Source organism: Gallus gallus, chromosome 1 (assembly GCF_016699485.2).
Source record: "Gallus gallus isolate bGalGal1 chromosome 1, bGalGal1.mat.broiler.GRCg7b, whole genome shotgun sequence".
NCBI lineage: Eukaryota > Metazoa > Chordata > Aves > Galliformes > Phasianidae > Gallus > Gallus gallus.
Window position 1 is genome coordinate 6,666,293 of NC_052532.1, and position 16,031 is coordinate 6,682,323.

At 38.4% G+C, this 16,031-nt stretch overlaps 1 protein-coding gene across 17 annotated transcripts in view; it reads right to left on the minus strand.

The window, feature by feature from the left end:
* USP6NL (USP6 N-terminal like) overlaps window positions 1-16,031 on the minus strand; it is a 110,639-nt gene that overhangs the window by 44,666 nt on the left and 49,942 nt on the right. For 16 of the 17 annotated variants that reach the window (XM_015296018.4, XM_040700781.2, XM_046942463.1 and 13 more), the window contains 2 exons: window positions 9,646-9,719; window positions 8,563-8,645 (listed from right to left, as the gene is read on the minus strand). In XM_015296018.4, coding sequence (XP_015151504.1) covers window positions 8,563-8,645; window positions 9,646-9,719 — 157 coding nt within the window. Of the gene's footprint in view, window positions 1-8,562; window positions 8,646-9,645; window positions 9,720-15,329; window positions 15,936-16,031 lie in introns of those variants that run through there. The other variant, XM_025150811.3, reaches the window with a different exon arrangement.

The window sequence follows — 16,031 nt, forward strand, 5'->3', positions numbered from 1 at the left end:
CAGTGAACAGCAAAAGCACTGAAGAGTTCTTCACAGTAACCACAACTCACCTTAAAGCAATGCTTTTGACCATGATATTGCAAAATATGGCAGTGACTGAAGATGGCAATTACTGAAAAATGCTATAAACACACCAAACTTTCAGAAATAATTTCAAGTGCATCAATGCCAAGGAAAAGGTCGTGATGCAGCCATAAATGGACACAATGGAGATCCACAACTCTTGGACACAAGTCCATCACAACTCTTACAGAGCTGAAAGCTCAGTGTGCTGCTCAGCTGTCAGTTCTCTTTAAGTAACAGTGCTGACTTACTCAGGTCTCTGAAACTTAGGCCCATCACTTTGCAGCTGTATAGCATGTAAAGATCCACTTCAACTTGTCAGGTGTTCCACAACTGATAAATGGTACCAAGTCCCAAAACCTGTAAAATCTCCTCATTAACGTTTACTACCTATCTATATTTGAAAATGCTGTCATGTTTTCAAGCCAGTTATCATACAGAAACAACATGGATATATTATTTCAGAAGTAGTTCCCTGTGAAAGAAAGCAAGGGAAAAAAATGTATTGGTTTTGCCTAATGCTAGATAGATTTAATCTATAAAAAGCATTCTGAATCTCAGTTACTAAACCCAATAAAACTCTATTTCTCTCCTTAAATAAAAAGAAAGTCCTCAGTGTATATCAAGGCAAAAGGGGAAGAAGATTATTTAAACAGCAGTTCCTCAACATCTTGATTAGCAATGAATATTCCAGAGCAAAATCAGTCCAGGGAAATGGAGCACATATTAGAACGGAATCCACTGTACACAATGCAAGACTATAATAGAGTTTTCATGTGGTTTATAAAGATTTACTATGCAGAAATTTTACAGACAAAATGAGGCATATTCTTCTGTTTAATAGAAAAGGAAATTAGCAGAAACGTGACTCTAACATTTGAGACCTGAATGTTTTTATTTTAGCTTTTTAATAGCAATTTGTCTTTGGCAATGGAGAGAGGCTGAACCCAGCACAGCTCCTTCCCAGGAGAGGGAAGGGCACAACTACTGCCCTGACAGGTGGGTCTGAGCCCAGCTCAATTGCTGAGAAGGAAGGAGGGGAGAGGAGAATGACAGCAAGTCCCTAATGAATGACCATGGCATGTAAAACAAAATAGCATCTACATTTATAATTGAACTGCTAAGAATAAATATTTTATTGTTCTTCTACTGCACCACTGCATTAATTGATGAGTTTGGCAATACTGATTGTGCCTAGAGAACTAAGGACACCAGCTGTGTGCCACTAGGAACAATAACTTTTTAACCTTCCTAACAACCTCAGTACTCCTTGGTTAAATTTTATGCAGACTAAAAATCATATAAAAATCTCTACTTCTTGACAACTTATTTCATTATTACCAATTACAGACACCATGCTTCTCTAATTTCCATTCCACAAAACTTTTTGGCATGTCAGTAACTCTGTTTTTTGCTGCTGAGAGCACTTGGTGACCTGTCCTTAAACCTCTTATCTGAAGAGGCTTCACCTGTGTACCTACTCAAATCAGCAGGGTCTGCTGCATAACTGAGAGCTGTTCTGGAACAGGCAGTTCTACAAACCCACAGTAGCGAGTATTAAGGAATGCATGGAGAATATTTTAGAGACAAAGTATTCTTTTCCAGTGAAGTTCTGTATTAATGGCAAAGAAATGGAAAGACATATTAACTTGATGCTCATCCTATTACACCCTCTTGAAAAGTTAGGGAGAGAAACAACAGTAACAGCAACAACAAAATATCAATAGCTTATTTGGGGACATTTAATGGAGTAGCTCACAATTCTTCATTCAGCTCTTTGTTTCTTTGCTTCGCTACCTCCTTTTTGCAGCATGCTATAGAAAGGCATTACAGAGCTAATAAAAATGCAGTGCAATTGAAGAGTGTGATGGAAAAGAGCAGGTAGGCCACATAATCTTAGTGAAAGAAAGAATGAATTCTACTATTTGAGATTATTGTGCTGCCAGACGCACATTTCCAGCATTAGCACACTCTTTGGAAAGTCAGCTCAAAGCTTTACTGGACCCACGGGACAAAGAATAAAAGTATGAGTCAGATTTTCAGCTGGTGTAAATTGGTACAATTCCATGAAAGCCACTGTGGAGCTACTGCAAAAGTAGCACAAAAATCAACTCAAACTATTAAGAAGGCTTTATGAACAAAAGGGGAAGAAAAATAAGTGTATTTTCTACCATTAGGACTTTTATTGTACTCTTTATCCTTTGTTAGGAAAAAAAATACTAAGCAGAATAAACCTCAAGTCTACCCAACATCACATTATTCAACATTGCAGCATCGATCAGGCCACATACATCCTCGACTTCTATTTATTGAAGAGTGAGGAAGAGAAAAACCTGTCCAAGCTAAATCAATCAAGCTACAGCAACAATGAATGTTAACAGGTTTTATGGTGTAAGACAATTATCAATGCAATGTCTTAAAATAATTTGTATTTGCACGGGTTAAAGAGTCTTTAAAATAATTGATTTTGTGTTGTGACAGCTTATGCTTTTTCACAGCTCATTATCAGAAGAGTAACAGGACCAATGAATGACAAAAAGAGAATGGTTCCTGAAAAATCTACAGTGATTAAACTGTTTTTACTCCTGTTATTTCCATTTTGTGCCTCAAGATCTAAACTATTACGATGCTTTCCACAATGCTAGTTAGCATATTAGTCATAATCTTCGTTCACCAACTCACATTAGTAAAAAAACAGCCTTGAGTTGTATCTGCACTGAATGCTATGAAATAGTTTTCTTGCCAAGAATGAAAGAAGTGTCGTCTTTAAAAGCTTCCTGATAAAAGACAATGGTAATACGTAGATAGATACATAAAAGAATCAAAAGAATATAAATGCAAGGGACACTGCTAATATATACAAGACCATATCACATAAGTTGTAATTGCTTGCTAAAAACACAGGGATTTTTTTATCATACCTTTTGCTTTGTCATGGTCTGACAAAGGACTAAACTCAATTCTTCCAACAGGTACCAAATGAACAATCCAAACTGATGTCACTGAATAACATTCCTTCTAAGGATCAAGGCAGCAGAACTAAGGGACCAGAACCTGGAAGCATACCAACCTGTTTGTGTAGAGACCTAAACAAAAGATGATGTCTTCTGTTTTTCTGGATTTGCTTAAAGAGGGAACTTTAATCTTTCACATCACCCTAGGAAGATGGTGAGGCTGCCGCACTCACTCTGCTCTGACTTTTGGCCTGGTGTTGAAAGGCCCAAAACATGATCAGCTACTGCATGAACCTGGGGTTGAGCTCTGGAGTTGCAATATGTTGTGTTAAGCTTCTCTCCTATTTTGGGAGCAAGCACAAAGTTCAGATGTTTTGCAAACCCCAGTTAGTCAATGCTCACAAGACCATTAACCTTAACATAATACAAGAAATAAAACAAAGTAAAAGGAATTAAGTTATTTCATCCTTTTAGCTAGCCTGAGAGTTATGCAGAAAAGTAAATAGGAGAATATATACACAAAAACAGATATTTACTTATTTATTTATAATACTCTTAAGAGTGATAGAGGATTCACCATTGCCCCATGAACACCGTATTAGTTCTCTTTCTTAATTTAAGCATCCCACGGCAGTAAGAAATGACCTGAAGAATTCAGGGAGGGGGAAGGGGGAAATCCTAGATCCTAAGGCATTACTGGAATGTCTGCTATTCACTTTTAAACATGAAGAAATTCTTTTCAGTCCTTTACTGAAGCTCTTCCCCTCTCAATGATTGCAAAAAGCAAATGGAAGAAGTACGTGTAAGGTGATGTTTCTCTGACAGAAGAGATCACAGTGAAAAGTTTAAGAATACTTTAATGCCTAGCCAGATTTCAAGATAATAGAGAAAGGAATTACTTTTTCTGCTGGATGCAGGGTGTTTGGAGCTTGGTTTCCTTGGGCTGAGGTCTTGTTTAGGTTTTCTGTTCAATCTTTTTCTTTTTTTCTTTTAATTGCTAAGTTTTGGTCCCTTAATTTCATACTCAGAATATAAAATTATTTTTTTTGCCTACTAAATCTAGAGAAAAATAATGAAATATTCTGACACACAGTTGATCCAAAATCCACAACGTATCCATGACAAAATAAAAAAAAAATACAAAACAACCTTCTTCTATGAATACCAGACTCATTCAATCTTTTCCATTTCCAAAAACAGCTGGAACAGTTTCTTATTATGAATACCTGTGAAGACATCTGAGACATTTCTCCAATTCCTAAACTACTTGCTTGAAAAAGACATAGAGTGTAAGGTTTATCTGAGCACTGAGGTGGTCTCTTGAGACAGTATGCTAGATCTGTATTCCAACCACAAGTACAGAACAAAATATCAGTCAGATACAATTTCAAGCACAAGTTTTATAGCCAAGAATACCCAATTTTATCAAAAGACTGGTAGACTGCACATAGAAACACTGGTGCTAAACTTCCTGGAGGAAAAAAGTTCTTTTTATGAATGACTGGCATTTTTCACAACAGTCCTCCTGTTCAGCATTCTGGCACTGTTAACATGAAATCAGGAGTCCACCAGGATTCTCAGACAATTTACAGAACGGGGACCGTGGCTGTAGTTTTTTGGCATAGTCACTTTTAGGATTACAAGCAACCAGATCACACCTAATAGAAATGTACTGGTCTGTTCTCTCAAGACTAAGATAAGCTCCCTGACACAAGTTTCTGTAGACAAACATTACGTACCTGAACAATAAAGCTTTAGTTGGCACCAATCCATGTACACCAGATGACATTGAGAAAGACCAACAGTCTCTATTAGTTTCTAAGATGAATAGTGCTACTGCAACTAAGACTGAATTTAAAAGTATTACCAAGCAACCAATGCTAGTTCACCTTTCTTTGTGCTATTCAAAGGGAGATGAATGTAACAGGACTGGAAGTGCTACACTGTAGTGCATGAAGAGCTACTGACCAACTTGAAATGGCACATGTGCAGTATGAAAAGAGACATAATCTCAACTCCCTCAGGGACAATCCAAGTCGTTGGGGAACTCTGAACTCTGAAACAGCCTTTTTCCCTTGGAAAACAGGCACTGAAGATAGATCTTTTCAAATACATCCTCAACCTTACAGAGCTAAGCAAACATGCTGTGAGGCTGTACAACAACCTCGTTCACAGCATTCAGGCACCAACACATCTAGAAAACACCAGACCCTTTGGTCAGTGCCTCAGTTTCCATCCTCACAAGTGACTTTCCAGAGCTAGACTGTACTCAGAACATGGCACATCTCTGTATGTCTGTCCCACTGACAGCATTCCTCAATCAGTGCATCGCTCTGTTTTGTACAATCTGGCATTAAGCATCTCAAGAGAGAGATCCCTTCAGCTCCTCAGAGAGTTATGTCACAGCTTAGCATGCCTGCTGGAAATCTCTTTCCTCATAGCCAACTTCCCATTATTAATTTCAAACAATCCATACTTACAATAATGTATTTGTACTTTTCACTGTACTTTGTTTCTTGTTCCCTGAATTCAGAAGGCATTAACTCTGTTTTGTTCTCTTTGTTTTTAAGAGTTGTTTTAATACTCTGTCCACACCAATTTCCTTTTACTATTCAAAGCCAAATACAACTTCCATACTCACTTGTGGAAAAAAATAAAAAAAATGGTACTTCAGAGAACAATTTAAATTGTATTCCTAAGGCATATTTATAAAAATGTTACAGCAGAATGGTAAGTAAAGACTGCAAACATTAATGCCATAACGACCATTAGAAGTGACCAAAACTGCCCAACAGATATTTCATCAGTGGGTCTCACAAGAAGGTTACCCTTAAGGTAAGATAGTTTGTCTGAAAGGTTATAGCATATTTGTTTCCATTCACTGGCAATTTCTAAACTGTTACATAAAAAGGCATCTTCCCTCTGCCACTGTGTGTTCTCAAAAGAAAATCTAAACAGTTTACCTGCTTCTACCAGCATCACAGAAAGACAATAAAAGTGTAAATGTCTTCAGGCTCCCTAGGTTTACTACATCCTACTTTGACACACAAATAAAGACACAGGAACAACCAAAGTATCATAAAACTAGACCGAAACTGCTCTTTATAAGTATCTCATCTTTATTTTCTCTACAACCTTCTCTGTCCCTAATGTGGCATATCACCAGAGTGCTTCAATTCAAAACAACCTTGTTATCCTGCCCTAACAGCTACGTGTCAGACGCACACTCAGACAAGGAAAGCAGCAAACAGAGCACATCAAGGAGAAGTTTATGAACTCCTGATGGCAACCAGGGCCACTGCTTGGGCAAGCAAGCCCCAGTTTTCTGCCAGGTTCCCCGCAGCCAGTATCCTTCTGATACAAAGACGTTTTTCAGCTATTGAGCATTTTTTAAAAAGTCATTGTCAGCAAGATTACAAATCATTGTAAACCTCAACGAGATTACAAAAGTTCGGTACTGTCCCCAGATTTTTAGTTTTCAACGTGCATCAGACTGTTTTGTTAACTCTCAATGTAAGCAGGATAGATGGGTCAGGAGGGATTACAAGTCCTGACAACTCAGTAAGGAACGGCAGGCAATACATGCCAAGCAATCAGCTGAAGATTTTTAACTCTCTCACTAACTGCTCACTGCAGTGCTGATTTGGCACCTTAAAGGTTTCATTGAATAGTCTTGGATGATAACCACTGAGGCAATTTTTGAGGCTTTTGGTACGTGCTGCATTCATGCTGCTTAGTTTCAAATTCTTTTCGAAGCAGGGAGGGTCAGTACTGCAGTAAAAGTGAACTCAGACCATAGTCAGAGTCTATACTGTAATGTAGATCTTTCCCTAAAAAGACATCTGATACACTTGTCCTAATTGTAATCTTCCTATTAAGAGAGATTTTATCTCTCAGGAAAAGAGAACTGCCATTTGTAATGAATTTGCTTTACAGATAATAAAGCAGCCTTAACAGCACTCTCAGGAGAAATCTGCCTTATGAAGAGACATAGGTCAACATGTAAGCATGAGTATCACAGAATTAGTGAAGACATGGAATATCCATATACATCATTAATTTGTGCAGTGTTCATGTATCATAAATCTTTCCAATTTCAACCCTTGAAGCTGGCTATATGAACACTGTATGGACTTCATATTAGTGACTAATTATGTTAATGGAAAGGAAGTATTGTCTAATGACTAATGTACACCTACACTGTCTAATAACAATAAAAAAAAAGACCATAGTGTGACGTAAAGGTACATAAGTAGTTTAAAGTTAGTGCTATAGGAGTCCAGAAATTGCCATATTTTATTTTGCTAAGCTGCATTTCCATCACTGCACCTCAGATACATAACATTGGAGCTACAAAATCCAAGACTCCTAAAGAGACCAATAGCAGTAGCAATTGTAGCAGACAGTAATAACACTCTTCCGTGCTTCATTTATAGCAAGGGAAATACCACAATACAAGTAACACGGAGGTTTCAGGAGTTTGCATGGCTACCTAAATCAAGAATCTACTGGGAAATCTGAAGGTACTCATCTCTGTTCCCATTGAAGTGGAAACAGAAGTTCCCAGTGAAGTTCAGTGTTGAACTTAGAAGTGACTTCTTTTACTTGTGCATAAGAAATCATTCTGGTGCCTGTTCTACCTTAGGAATGCCTACAGTGACAGCTACAATACCAGATATGTAGTAGTGTAGCTGTAGTTTACCAACTATTTGCAAGTCATACACCAAACAGTACAAAAATGTTTAGTTAGAAATTAAGTTTTATACTCATCTCTGCTTTCATTGGAGAGCCTAACTGCACTTCATATATTCAAACAAACACCAAATTCCAAAAATGGCAAAGACTCTTGGCTGGATATTACCAGAAGTGGCAAATCAATTTGAGTTCAGTTTCTGCTCATTGGATTTTTCCATTTGCCAGCCACAGAAATTCTAATACAATTTAATGCTATCATCTTAATTTGCCAAAAGTGAGATCATTGGGAGATTATTAGGGGAACTTGACCAGATTCTGGAGTTTTCTCACTTTTCTTGATGCAATGTTTGGACCAAAATCAGCAAGAGATTTCAGTAGGGATAGTTAAAAAATGAGGTTGAATGACATTCATCTTTGAAGGATATATAGTTATTCATGTATAGCTACTATGTAACCTTTAACTTTTTTTAAAATTTAAAGGTCAACATACGAATAAAATTTTAAAATTTCCTTCCAAAAATGTAAAGTTTGTTCACATGTAACACAGTTACTGAAAAACAAACTTTATCTGCAATTTAATTGAGCTTAAAATATCTGTACAGATAATCAATTTTTATTCCCAAATAATTAAAAAACATTTCAGTCCCCATACATGATCACCTTACAGAACTAAAAAAGCTAAAAACTGAACTGAAAAGCACAGTGAAAGATTACATAGCAAAAAATTTGCATAGCAAAGTTTCCAGAAGATCTACAAAAAGGTATTACAAATACTTTCACCAAATAGGCATTACAATAAAAAATACAAATAGTAATAAACTCTTATTCTCTTTTCAGTATAGCTACTTACTGTAGAAACCCAAATCTATCTGTAACCTTGTACAGGCGATAGTCAGCATCTTCCCATGGTTCTATCTGTGCACCATCCCGTCCCTATTAGGAAGGAGAAAAAAAAAAAAAAAGAGCCAAATTAAGTTTCAAATTAAGTTGTATGATACAATAAACTAAGACAAAGAAGGACAGGATTGAGCCATAATCTTTGGTATGCTTTGGTAGTAAGCTAGAGCAGTAGGAGAAGAACACTAGTACTAAACTGACCAACCAAAAATAGCAAAGTAGCATAGCTCTATCAGCTGCTGGGACTGGTATTTTCATCACAGGAAACCTCTTTCTGACACTGCTCTATGCATTCATTCCCATTCCTTTCTCCTGCTCCTATCGAAATACGCACTCTTCTGATACAAACTATATACAGGTTGCTGAGCGTGAAGAGAGGCCACCATTCAGAATAAAAGTCATGTACACACTGTGCAGGACATTACACCAAGTCTGGCCTTAAAATCTTTCATCCATTCTACAAAGAAGTCTATAGCACAGCTCTCCAAGGACACTTACAAAACCCACGAGCATTACTAGAATATATGAACATGGTGCAGGCATTCCAGACACGTGGTGCACCAGGCTTTTACATGACAAGTAGTTTAAGCCTAGGATTTTTCTTTAATTCCTCAAAACAATTTGACAAACAAAGCAGTTCACTTATCTATTAAGTTTTCTGTAATTATGTGCTTCTATTACTATAAAGAGAATTAAATAAAGAGCACGGTAAGAGTTCCTCTGATCCTATAGATGCACTCAGCATTCTCAAACACAATGCTTTCATTACATCTAAAAACATTACACTACCTTAAAGTAGCCCCAATGCAGCTTGCCATGCACCTGAAATATGAGTTGATTATCCAGAATATCCCTGTGGAGGGAGAATTTAACCCACCCACAGGCCAGAGCATCCCAAAATCACGAGATTAGTAGTACGGAGGGTATTTTAACAAAATAAACAAAAGCTAGCAGGAAACCATGATTCATTTTTAAAACAGAAATATTACTAAAATTAATTATAAAATGTCTTTACATTATTATTAAATTCACTTACTCTGTCATACTTGGCAACTATCTCTGCTCGTTCTTGGGCAAGTTTGACAGCAGCATCCTGCTCGGCATCTGCGCCTGTGGAGGATTATAATAAAGCTGTTCAGATTCTCTCCCTTGTGAGCAAAAAACTGCAGTTAAGTACTTAGAAAATAATCTTGACTTCAGAGTAATTATTTGTATGGAGAAATGCCAAAACAATTGTATCAAAACAAAATACGATCGTAGTACACCTCCTGAATACTGATCAAAGTGAAATATAATTATTGGACAATAACTAACTCTGAGTTCAGAATGTTCCCCCTTTCCACTGAAAAAAGCAATTAAATAAATTTATTTAAAAAAGGAAAAAATATCCCACAACTCACTAACTGAAAGACTGAAGAGAGCAGTAAAAGCTCCTAGTTGTCAATTCGAACAGCATTTATCTAGTTGAAGAAAACCCAAACATACACAACTGTTTTAAAATCAAAGTTTTAAGTATTTTCAGGATTCGTACAGCAGGATGAGAATACCATGAATGCTCAAGAAATACTGCATGACTTTATCTCAGACATTACCTAAGACTTATTTCTTAGAAAACAGGGAAAGAGATCACTATAAGATCACATCTGCAACTTGTGCAGCCCAGAGAGAAAATAAGCATAAGTATATGACAGTGTGAAGGATGGTAAGCAAGAAAAAAAAAAGAGAGATGTGTAGGTAAGTACTGGACATCAGTACACCATAAGTACAGCAGAGGTTACTGCAGTGGTAGAATTAAAGTTTAGAGAAATTGGTATGATTGAGGAAACATAAAACAGACTGCAAGTATAACTGAATTAGATTCCTCAGCATTCTTCCCTTAGCAGAAACAATCTCTCAATCATGGATTAGAATGCAAAGGGGCACCACAAGAGGTAAAGTAATTAAGATCAGAATCACAGAATGGCCTAGGTTGAAAAGGACCACAATGATCATTGAGTTTCAGCCCCCCTGCTATGTGCAGGGTCGCCAGCCACCAGACCAGGCTGCCCAGAGCCACATCCAGCCTGGCCTTGAATGCCTCCAGGGATGGGGCATCCACAGCCTCCTTGGGCAATCTGTTCAGTGTGTCACCACCCGCTGTGTGAAAAACTTCCTCCTAATATCCAACCTAAACCTCCCCTGTCTCAGTTTAAAACCATTCCCCCTTGTCCTATCACTATCCACCCTCCTAAACAGCTGTTCTTCCTCCTTTTTATACTCTCCCTTCAAGTAGTGGAAGGCCACAATGAAGGTCTCCCCGGAGCCTTCTCTTCTGCAAGCTAAACAAGCCCAGTTCCCTCAACCTCTCCTCATAGGAGAGGTGCTCCAACCCTCTGACCATCTTAGTGGCCCTCCTCTGGACCCGCTCCAAGAGCTCCACGTCCTTCCTGTAGTGGGGGCCCCAGGCCCGGACACAGTACTCCAGATGGGGCCTCACAAGAGCCGAGTAGAAGGGGAGAATCACCTCCCTCTCCCTGCTGGCCACCCCTTATTTAATGCAGCCCAGAATACAGTTGGCCTTCCAGGCAAGAATATATTGCACTTCAATATTCCAAATTTTAAGGGACAAAACTGGACACGAATGAGTCATGTCAGTGATAAGTTTGTTAAAGATTTTTTTTTTAGCATATAGCATTAACACACTTATTTCTTCAAAGAGGTGTTTCTTTAATAAACTTCACCTACATACATAAGTTGTTCCTAAGTGGCCTTCAAAGCTGCCTGCTAGTGAAGTGACTGAGCATGTTCTCTACGTGTTTCCCCTTGAAGTTTCTTTAAGGGAATGCAGACAGAAACCTCAGCATGCCCCCATCACAGACACATGCCCCAGTGCATGGACAGCAACGATGCTTGTCCCAGATTTCCCCTAATGAGAAGCCTGACTGCTTCTTTAACTACCAGAGATCATAAATAAACGCTCTACACTTTGCTTTCCTCATTCTGGCTCCTCTCTGCTTGTCACTATCATTTCCCAATCATACTGCTCTCATTTATTAGTGAGGACATCTGGCTTTGTCATTTTTTCCCAAAGTACACCAGAACCAGCATGCATTTATTTATGTAATCATTTAAAATTTAAGAACCGCATCTGCTACATTTTGAAGCTATGCATCTCTATGCCACATCACTGATACATAATTTCCTCCCTGTAAGGCGATAAGTGAGCTGCTTCATTTCATGTTGTCAGCCTCTAGTGTTGTCTGAGCACAGTGATGTTCCTGTTGCTCCTCATGCTGCTGGATCCACCTTCATTCATTCCCAAGCTTAAAGAGGACAGCAAGAGAGGAAGCAGTTTGGCTTCATGCTTGGTTTTGTCTGACAATTCTGTAGTTACCATGGGCCGTTACCCCAACTAGCTGTCCAACAGCCAACAAAAATCCCCTTCTGGAATGTCCCCCCAGCAACATCACCACACAAGGATACAAAGTGAACTCTCCATGCTACCCTGGGCACAACTAAGAACTATATTTTCCCAACGCAATTACACCAATCCATTTGTTAATCCTTTACTTGTTGACACACTATGCTTACCAAACTGCCAGCACCCGCACTTAAGCCACTAATCTATACTGACAACGTAGTACATGAAGCCAGGCATTACTTTCAAAATGAGAAGTTAAAGGCATCGTAATCAAAACTAAACTGTATTTTCTTTTGTAAGACACAAACAGATGACTGATTACATTAATTCTTTAGAGAACACCAATTATGAGTTTTTAAAAGTAAATTTATACTTGCTGAGAGAATTCCAAAGTTGAGCTGTCCTAATCCTTACTTCTTGTCATGGTTCAATGGACAGATCTGGGGAAAGCCTATTTGTTCAAAGTATGATTACTGCTTGGCCTTGAGAAATGGGGAAATACTTCTATCACTGTTTTCCCAGTAAAAGAGAGATGAGATCTGATTTGAGTAAGAGTAGCAAAGTAAGTAGCTAGGGCCATGGTATTTTTACATTAATAGAACACAACAAAAGGATTATTGCTTGCATTCGAAAATATACTCAAAAGGAGACGCAGAGCTCTTCCACAACACAAATGGATTAAACAACAGAAGTCGAAGCCATGATTAAATATATGATTAAAATAACGCAAAACTATATTTGTACCAGAAACAGGGTCCAGATTTATGCTGACAATATCTGTGTGGATTACCTTCCTGTTCTCCACGTAAGTAACACACATCTCTGTTTGACACGTTCAGTGCCTCATGACAATTCAATTACATTTAGTGTGGAAATTATCATATTCATTGCATTTAAAGTAATCCTCTTCACTTTCTGCCAGAAACATCTTAACCTTCTAGCTGCGCTGACATACTTGAACATCACATTAATCCATTCATGGTGAGAACTCAGAAAACAGCTTGAAACAGGGACAAGAGGTTATATTTCAAGAAATAAACAGATCATATTTTTTCTTGCAAGAAGACTTATTTAAATATCTTCAAGTTAGAAATTACACAATGATTCCTGATTAAGTAAAAGCTAAATATGGGAACAAATTCTGCACGGAATATCCTCCTTGGCAGAAAAATACATAGAATCTTGGAATGGTTCAGGTTGGAAGGGACCTTACAGCCTTATTTCAGTGGAAGTAGTTAAAGTTGTGAAACTAGTTTGATTACCTTTCCTAGTTAAAATTAGCCTTATAGCTGATCAACAGCACGTGATATAGCAAAGAATACAGTTTTGGGTGAGGCTGATATTAGCATATGATCGGTTAAGTAGTACAGAAAACTGATTTTGACTAAAAACTGAGGAAATGTCAGCAACCGAAAACACAATGCTGATAGAAACTGCCAATGGCAGCACGATAATCAAAGCATGCAATTCCTTAATATAACTGGTAAGCATAACAGGGTATAGCAAGTGTAATGCTAGCAGCAGTGCCATGCATCTAGCATGCAAAACAGGTAAATCATTGAAAGAAAGGCCAGGAGCAAAGCACTCTGGACAGCTGGCCTGATACATGTAGCTTTCCCCATCAGAGTATTTTCTCCTCATCACTGTGTCACACTGATCCGTCTCCTGTATTTTACAAAAATTGCAAGTTTATACAATTGGAAAGGCAGCACACAAAGCACTTGGAGCATCGTTACAGGCAGAAATTTGAACAGAAAACTCCTGTCTGTGATGACCTTAAAAAGGACCAACCTAGCAGCCAGGTTTTTACCCTTTTACCCTCTGAAATCAGACAATTTTACTTTTCAGCACTGCTGGGATGATCAGTAAACAGCTGGATTTAAAGGATACTTGAGTTTGGGGTAAGATTTGGTCTCATTTTGCCATTCACTAATTTTGAACTCATAAAGGATCAGGCCTGACAAATTAGACATATGTACATTGTCATCAGCCCCATAAAGTGAGAAAACAGCACTACATGCAAGCTTTGCTCCTTTGCCACTCTAATAAAAGCATATCCTTACCTCTCCAATTGCTCAAGAATCAAAAACAACAACCTCTTTGGGAACAGAAAGATGTGATGGTATGTAAAAAATGTAAGTGGCAAAAGTGAAAAAACAAGCTAGCCCTACCTACAAGGACAGTCCTAATTTGTCTTCTGTATTTATTTTCTGATCAAGGAAATCAGTCATCTGGAGATGCCAGCATTACTCAGAAGCAACAAATTTACAGATGAATTACAGATGTTATCCTGCTATTCCCTGTTAGGTGATGTGCATCACAGTCACATTGAAAATAAAACCCCACATTTTCAGAGGTTCTTCAAAAGTTCAAAACCCTTCTCCAGTTCGGTCTGCTGGTACAAGAACTGAAAAACATCACATTAAAGTAAAATGAACTCCTAAGTTGGCAATCACCAGGCTTCTTACACAAACTTGTATTAAAAATTAACTAGAAACAGCCTGTTCTATTAAGCGGCTACAATTCTAAGTATCCCATGCAGAATTTCCCAAATTCCACATTCCTCCAATCCTAAGGAAGAAAGTCAAGTATAGTAAACACACAGGAAAATGAACTAAGATGTAAAATGTGAGGTAAAAACCATAATATCCTGCTCCCGAATTAATGCAAGACTAATTGGAATTGACCAAGTGTCATAGTGACTCAACAGCAAATCATTACATCAAATTCAAAACTAGCATTACTTAAAGGAAAATAATCACATACCCTACAAATGGATGTAAAATGAAAGTCTTAACTAAGAATAACATTTTCTCAAGGACAGACAAATTTAAAACAACAACAAGAAAAACAGATACTAACAAAGTCACATTTTGACAGCTATTAAACAACTCAGAAACAATCCTGGCTTACTCTGACCATCATGCTATACGTTCCCTTTTGTTCCAGAGGGAGAAATGTTAGTTGCCAGACGTATGCACCTACAGACAGTGCAGAGCCCTAGAGCTCAGCTCCCTGGCTTTGCTTAGCCCAGAGCAGAGGAGAGGCCCCATGGCGACTGCAGCTCCTCACAGGGAGTGGAGGGGCAGCTCTGAACTCTGCCCTTCGTGGACAGCAGGAGGATCTGAGGACCTTCAAGAAGGATTTGGACAGTGCTCTCAGACATGGGTGGCCCCATGTGGAACCATCTACAAGCCACTGAGCCAAACTTACTGTGAATTAAGTTTGGCTGGCTCTACCTCACTCTTCTAAGAGTAGACTTAGGCTAAGAGCCTTAGTCTAAAAATGCACAGTTAGATACAAGGAAAGGTAAAAACCACCGAGCACAGCTTCTTCATCAAGGCAGCACAACATGAGTACCACGGAGAGCTTCGCACATCTCAAAAGAATGGGGAGGTAACAAGGTATGCTACAGTGCTTCTGCATCAGCGGCATAAGTTACAGATGTACCATAAACTTAAGTAATGCCTCTTGCTGTGGGGATGAGGGTTAGTATATTGCTATTGCCCCGTGCAACCTTATCCCTTATTCTGAAAAGGAGATTTCTCCCTGCTTTGTTATCTGACCCACCCCCACTGCCTCCTCAACTGCAGAGCAATCTAAAACCCCCAAAGACTTGGAACACAATCATTTGTTTTCCATTGCTTCACTCAAATTCTTGCTTGTTTGCACACTGCACATTCCACTGCACAAAGAGCTGCACTGGCACAAATTCCCATCTGCAGGCACTACCAACAGCTGCTGTGCATCTACACATTCAAGGCACATATCAGAGCAACAAGCAAAAGTTTTGTTTTAAGTCTGTGGTCATATCAGAAAGTCCCTTTCATACCAATGCTGTTTATTTTCCTTCAAGTCCTTTCTCACAAACAATGAAGGAAAAGCCATGACCCGTGACGTATGCTTAATAGTATTTTGTTGTGGGTAGACAACATTTAAAAGGAAGAAATATGTGGTAAATATCTACACAGAGATATCAGATATTCTACTTTGGAGGAAGCAAAATAAACATTTATAATACT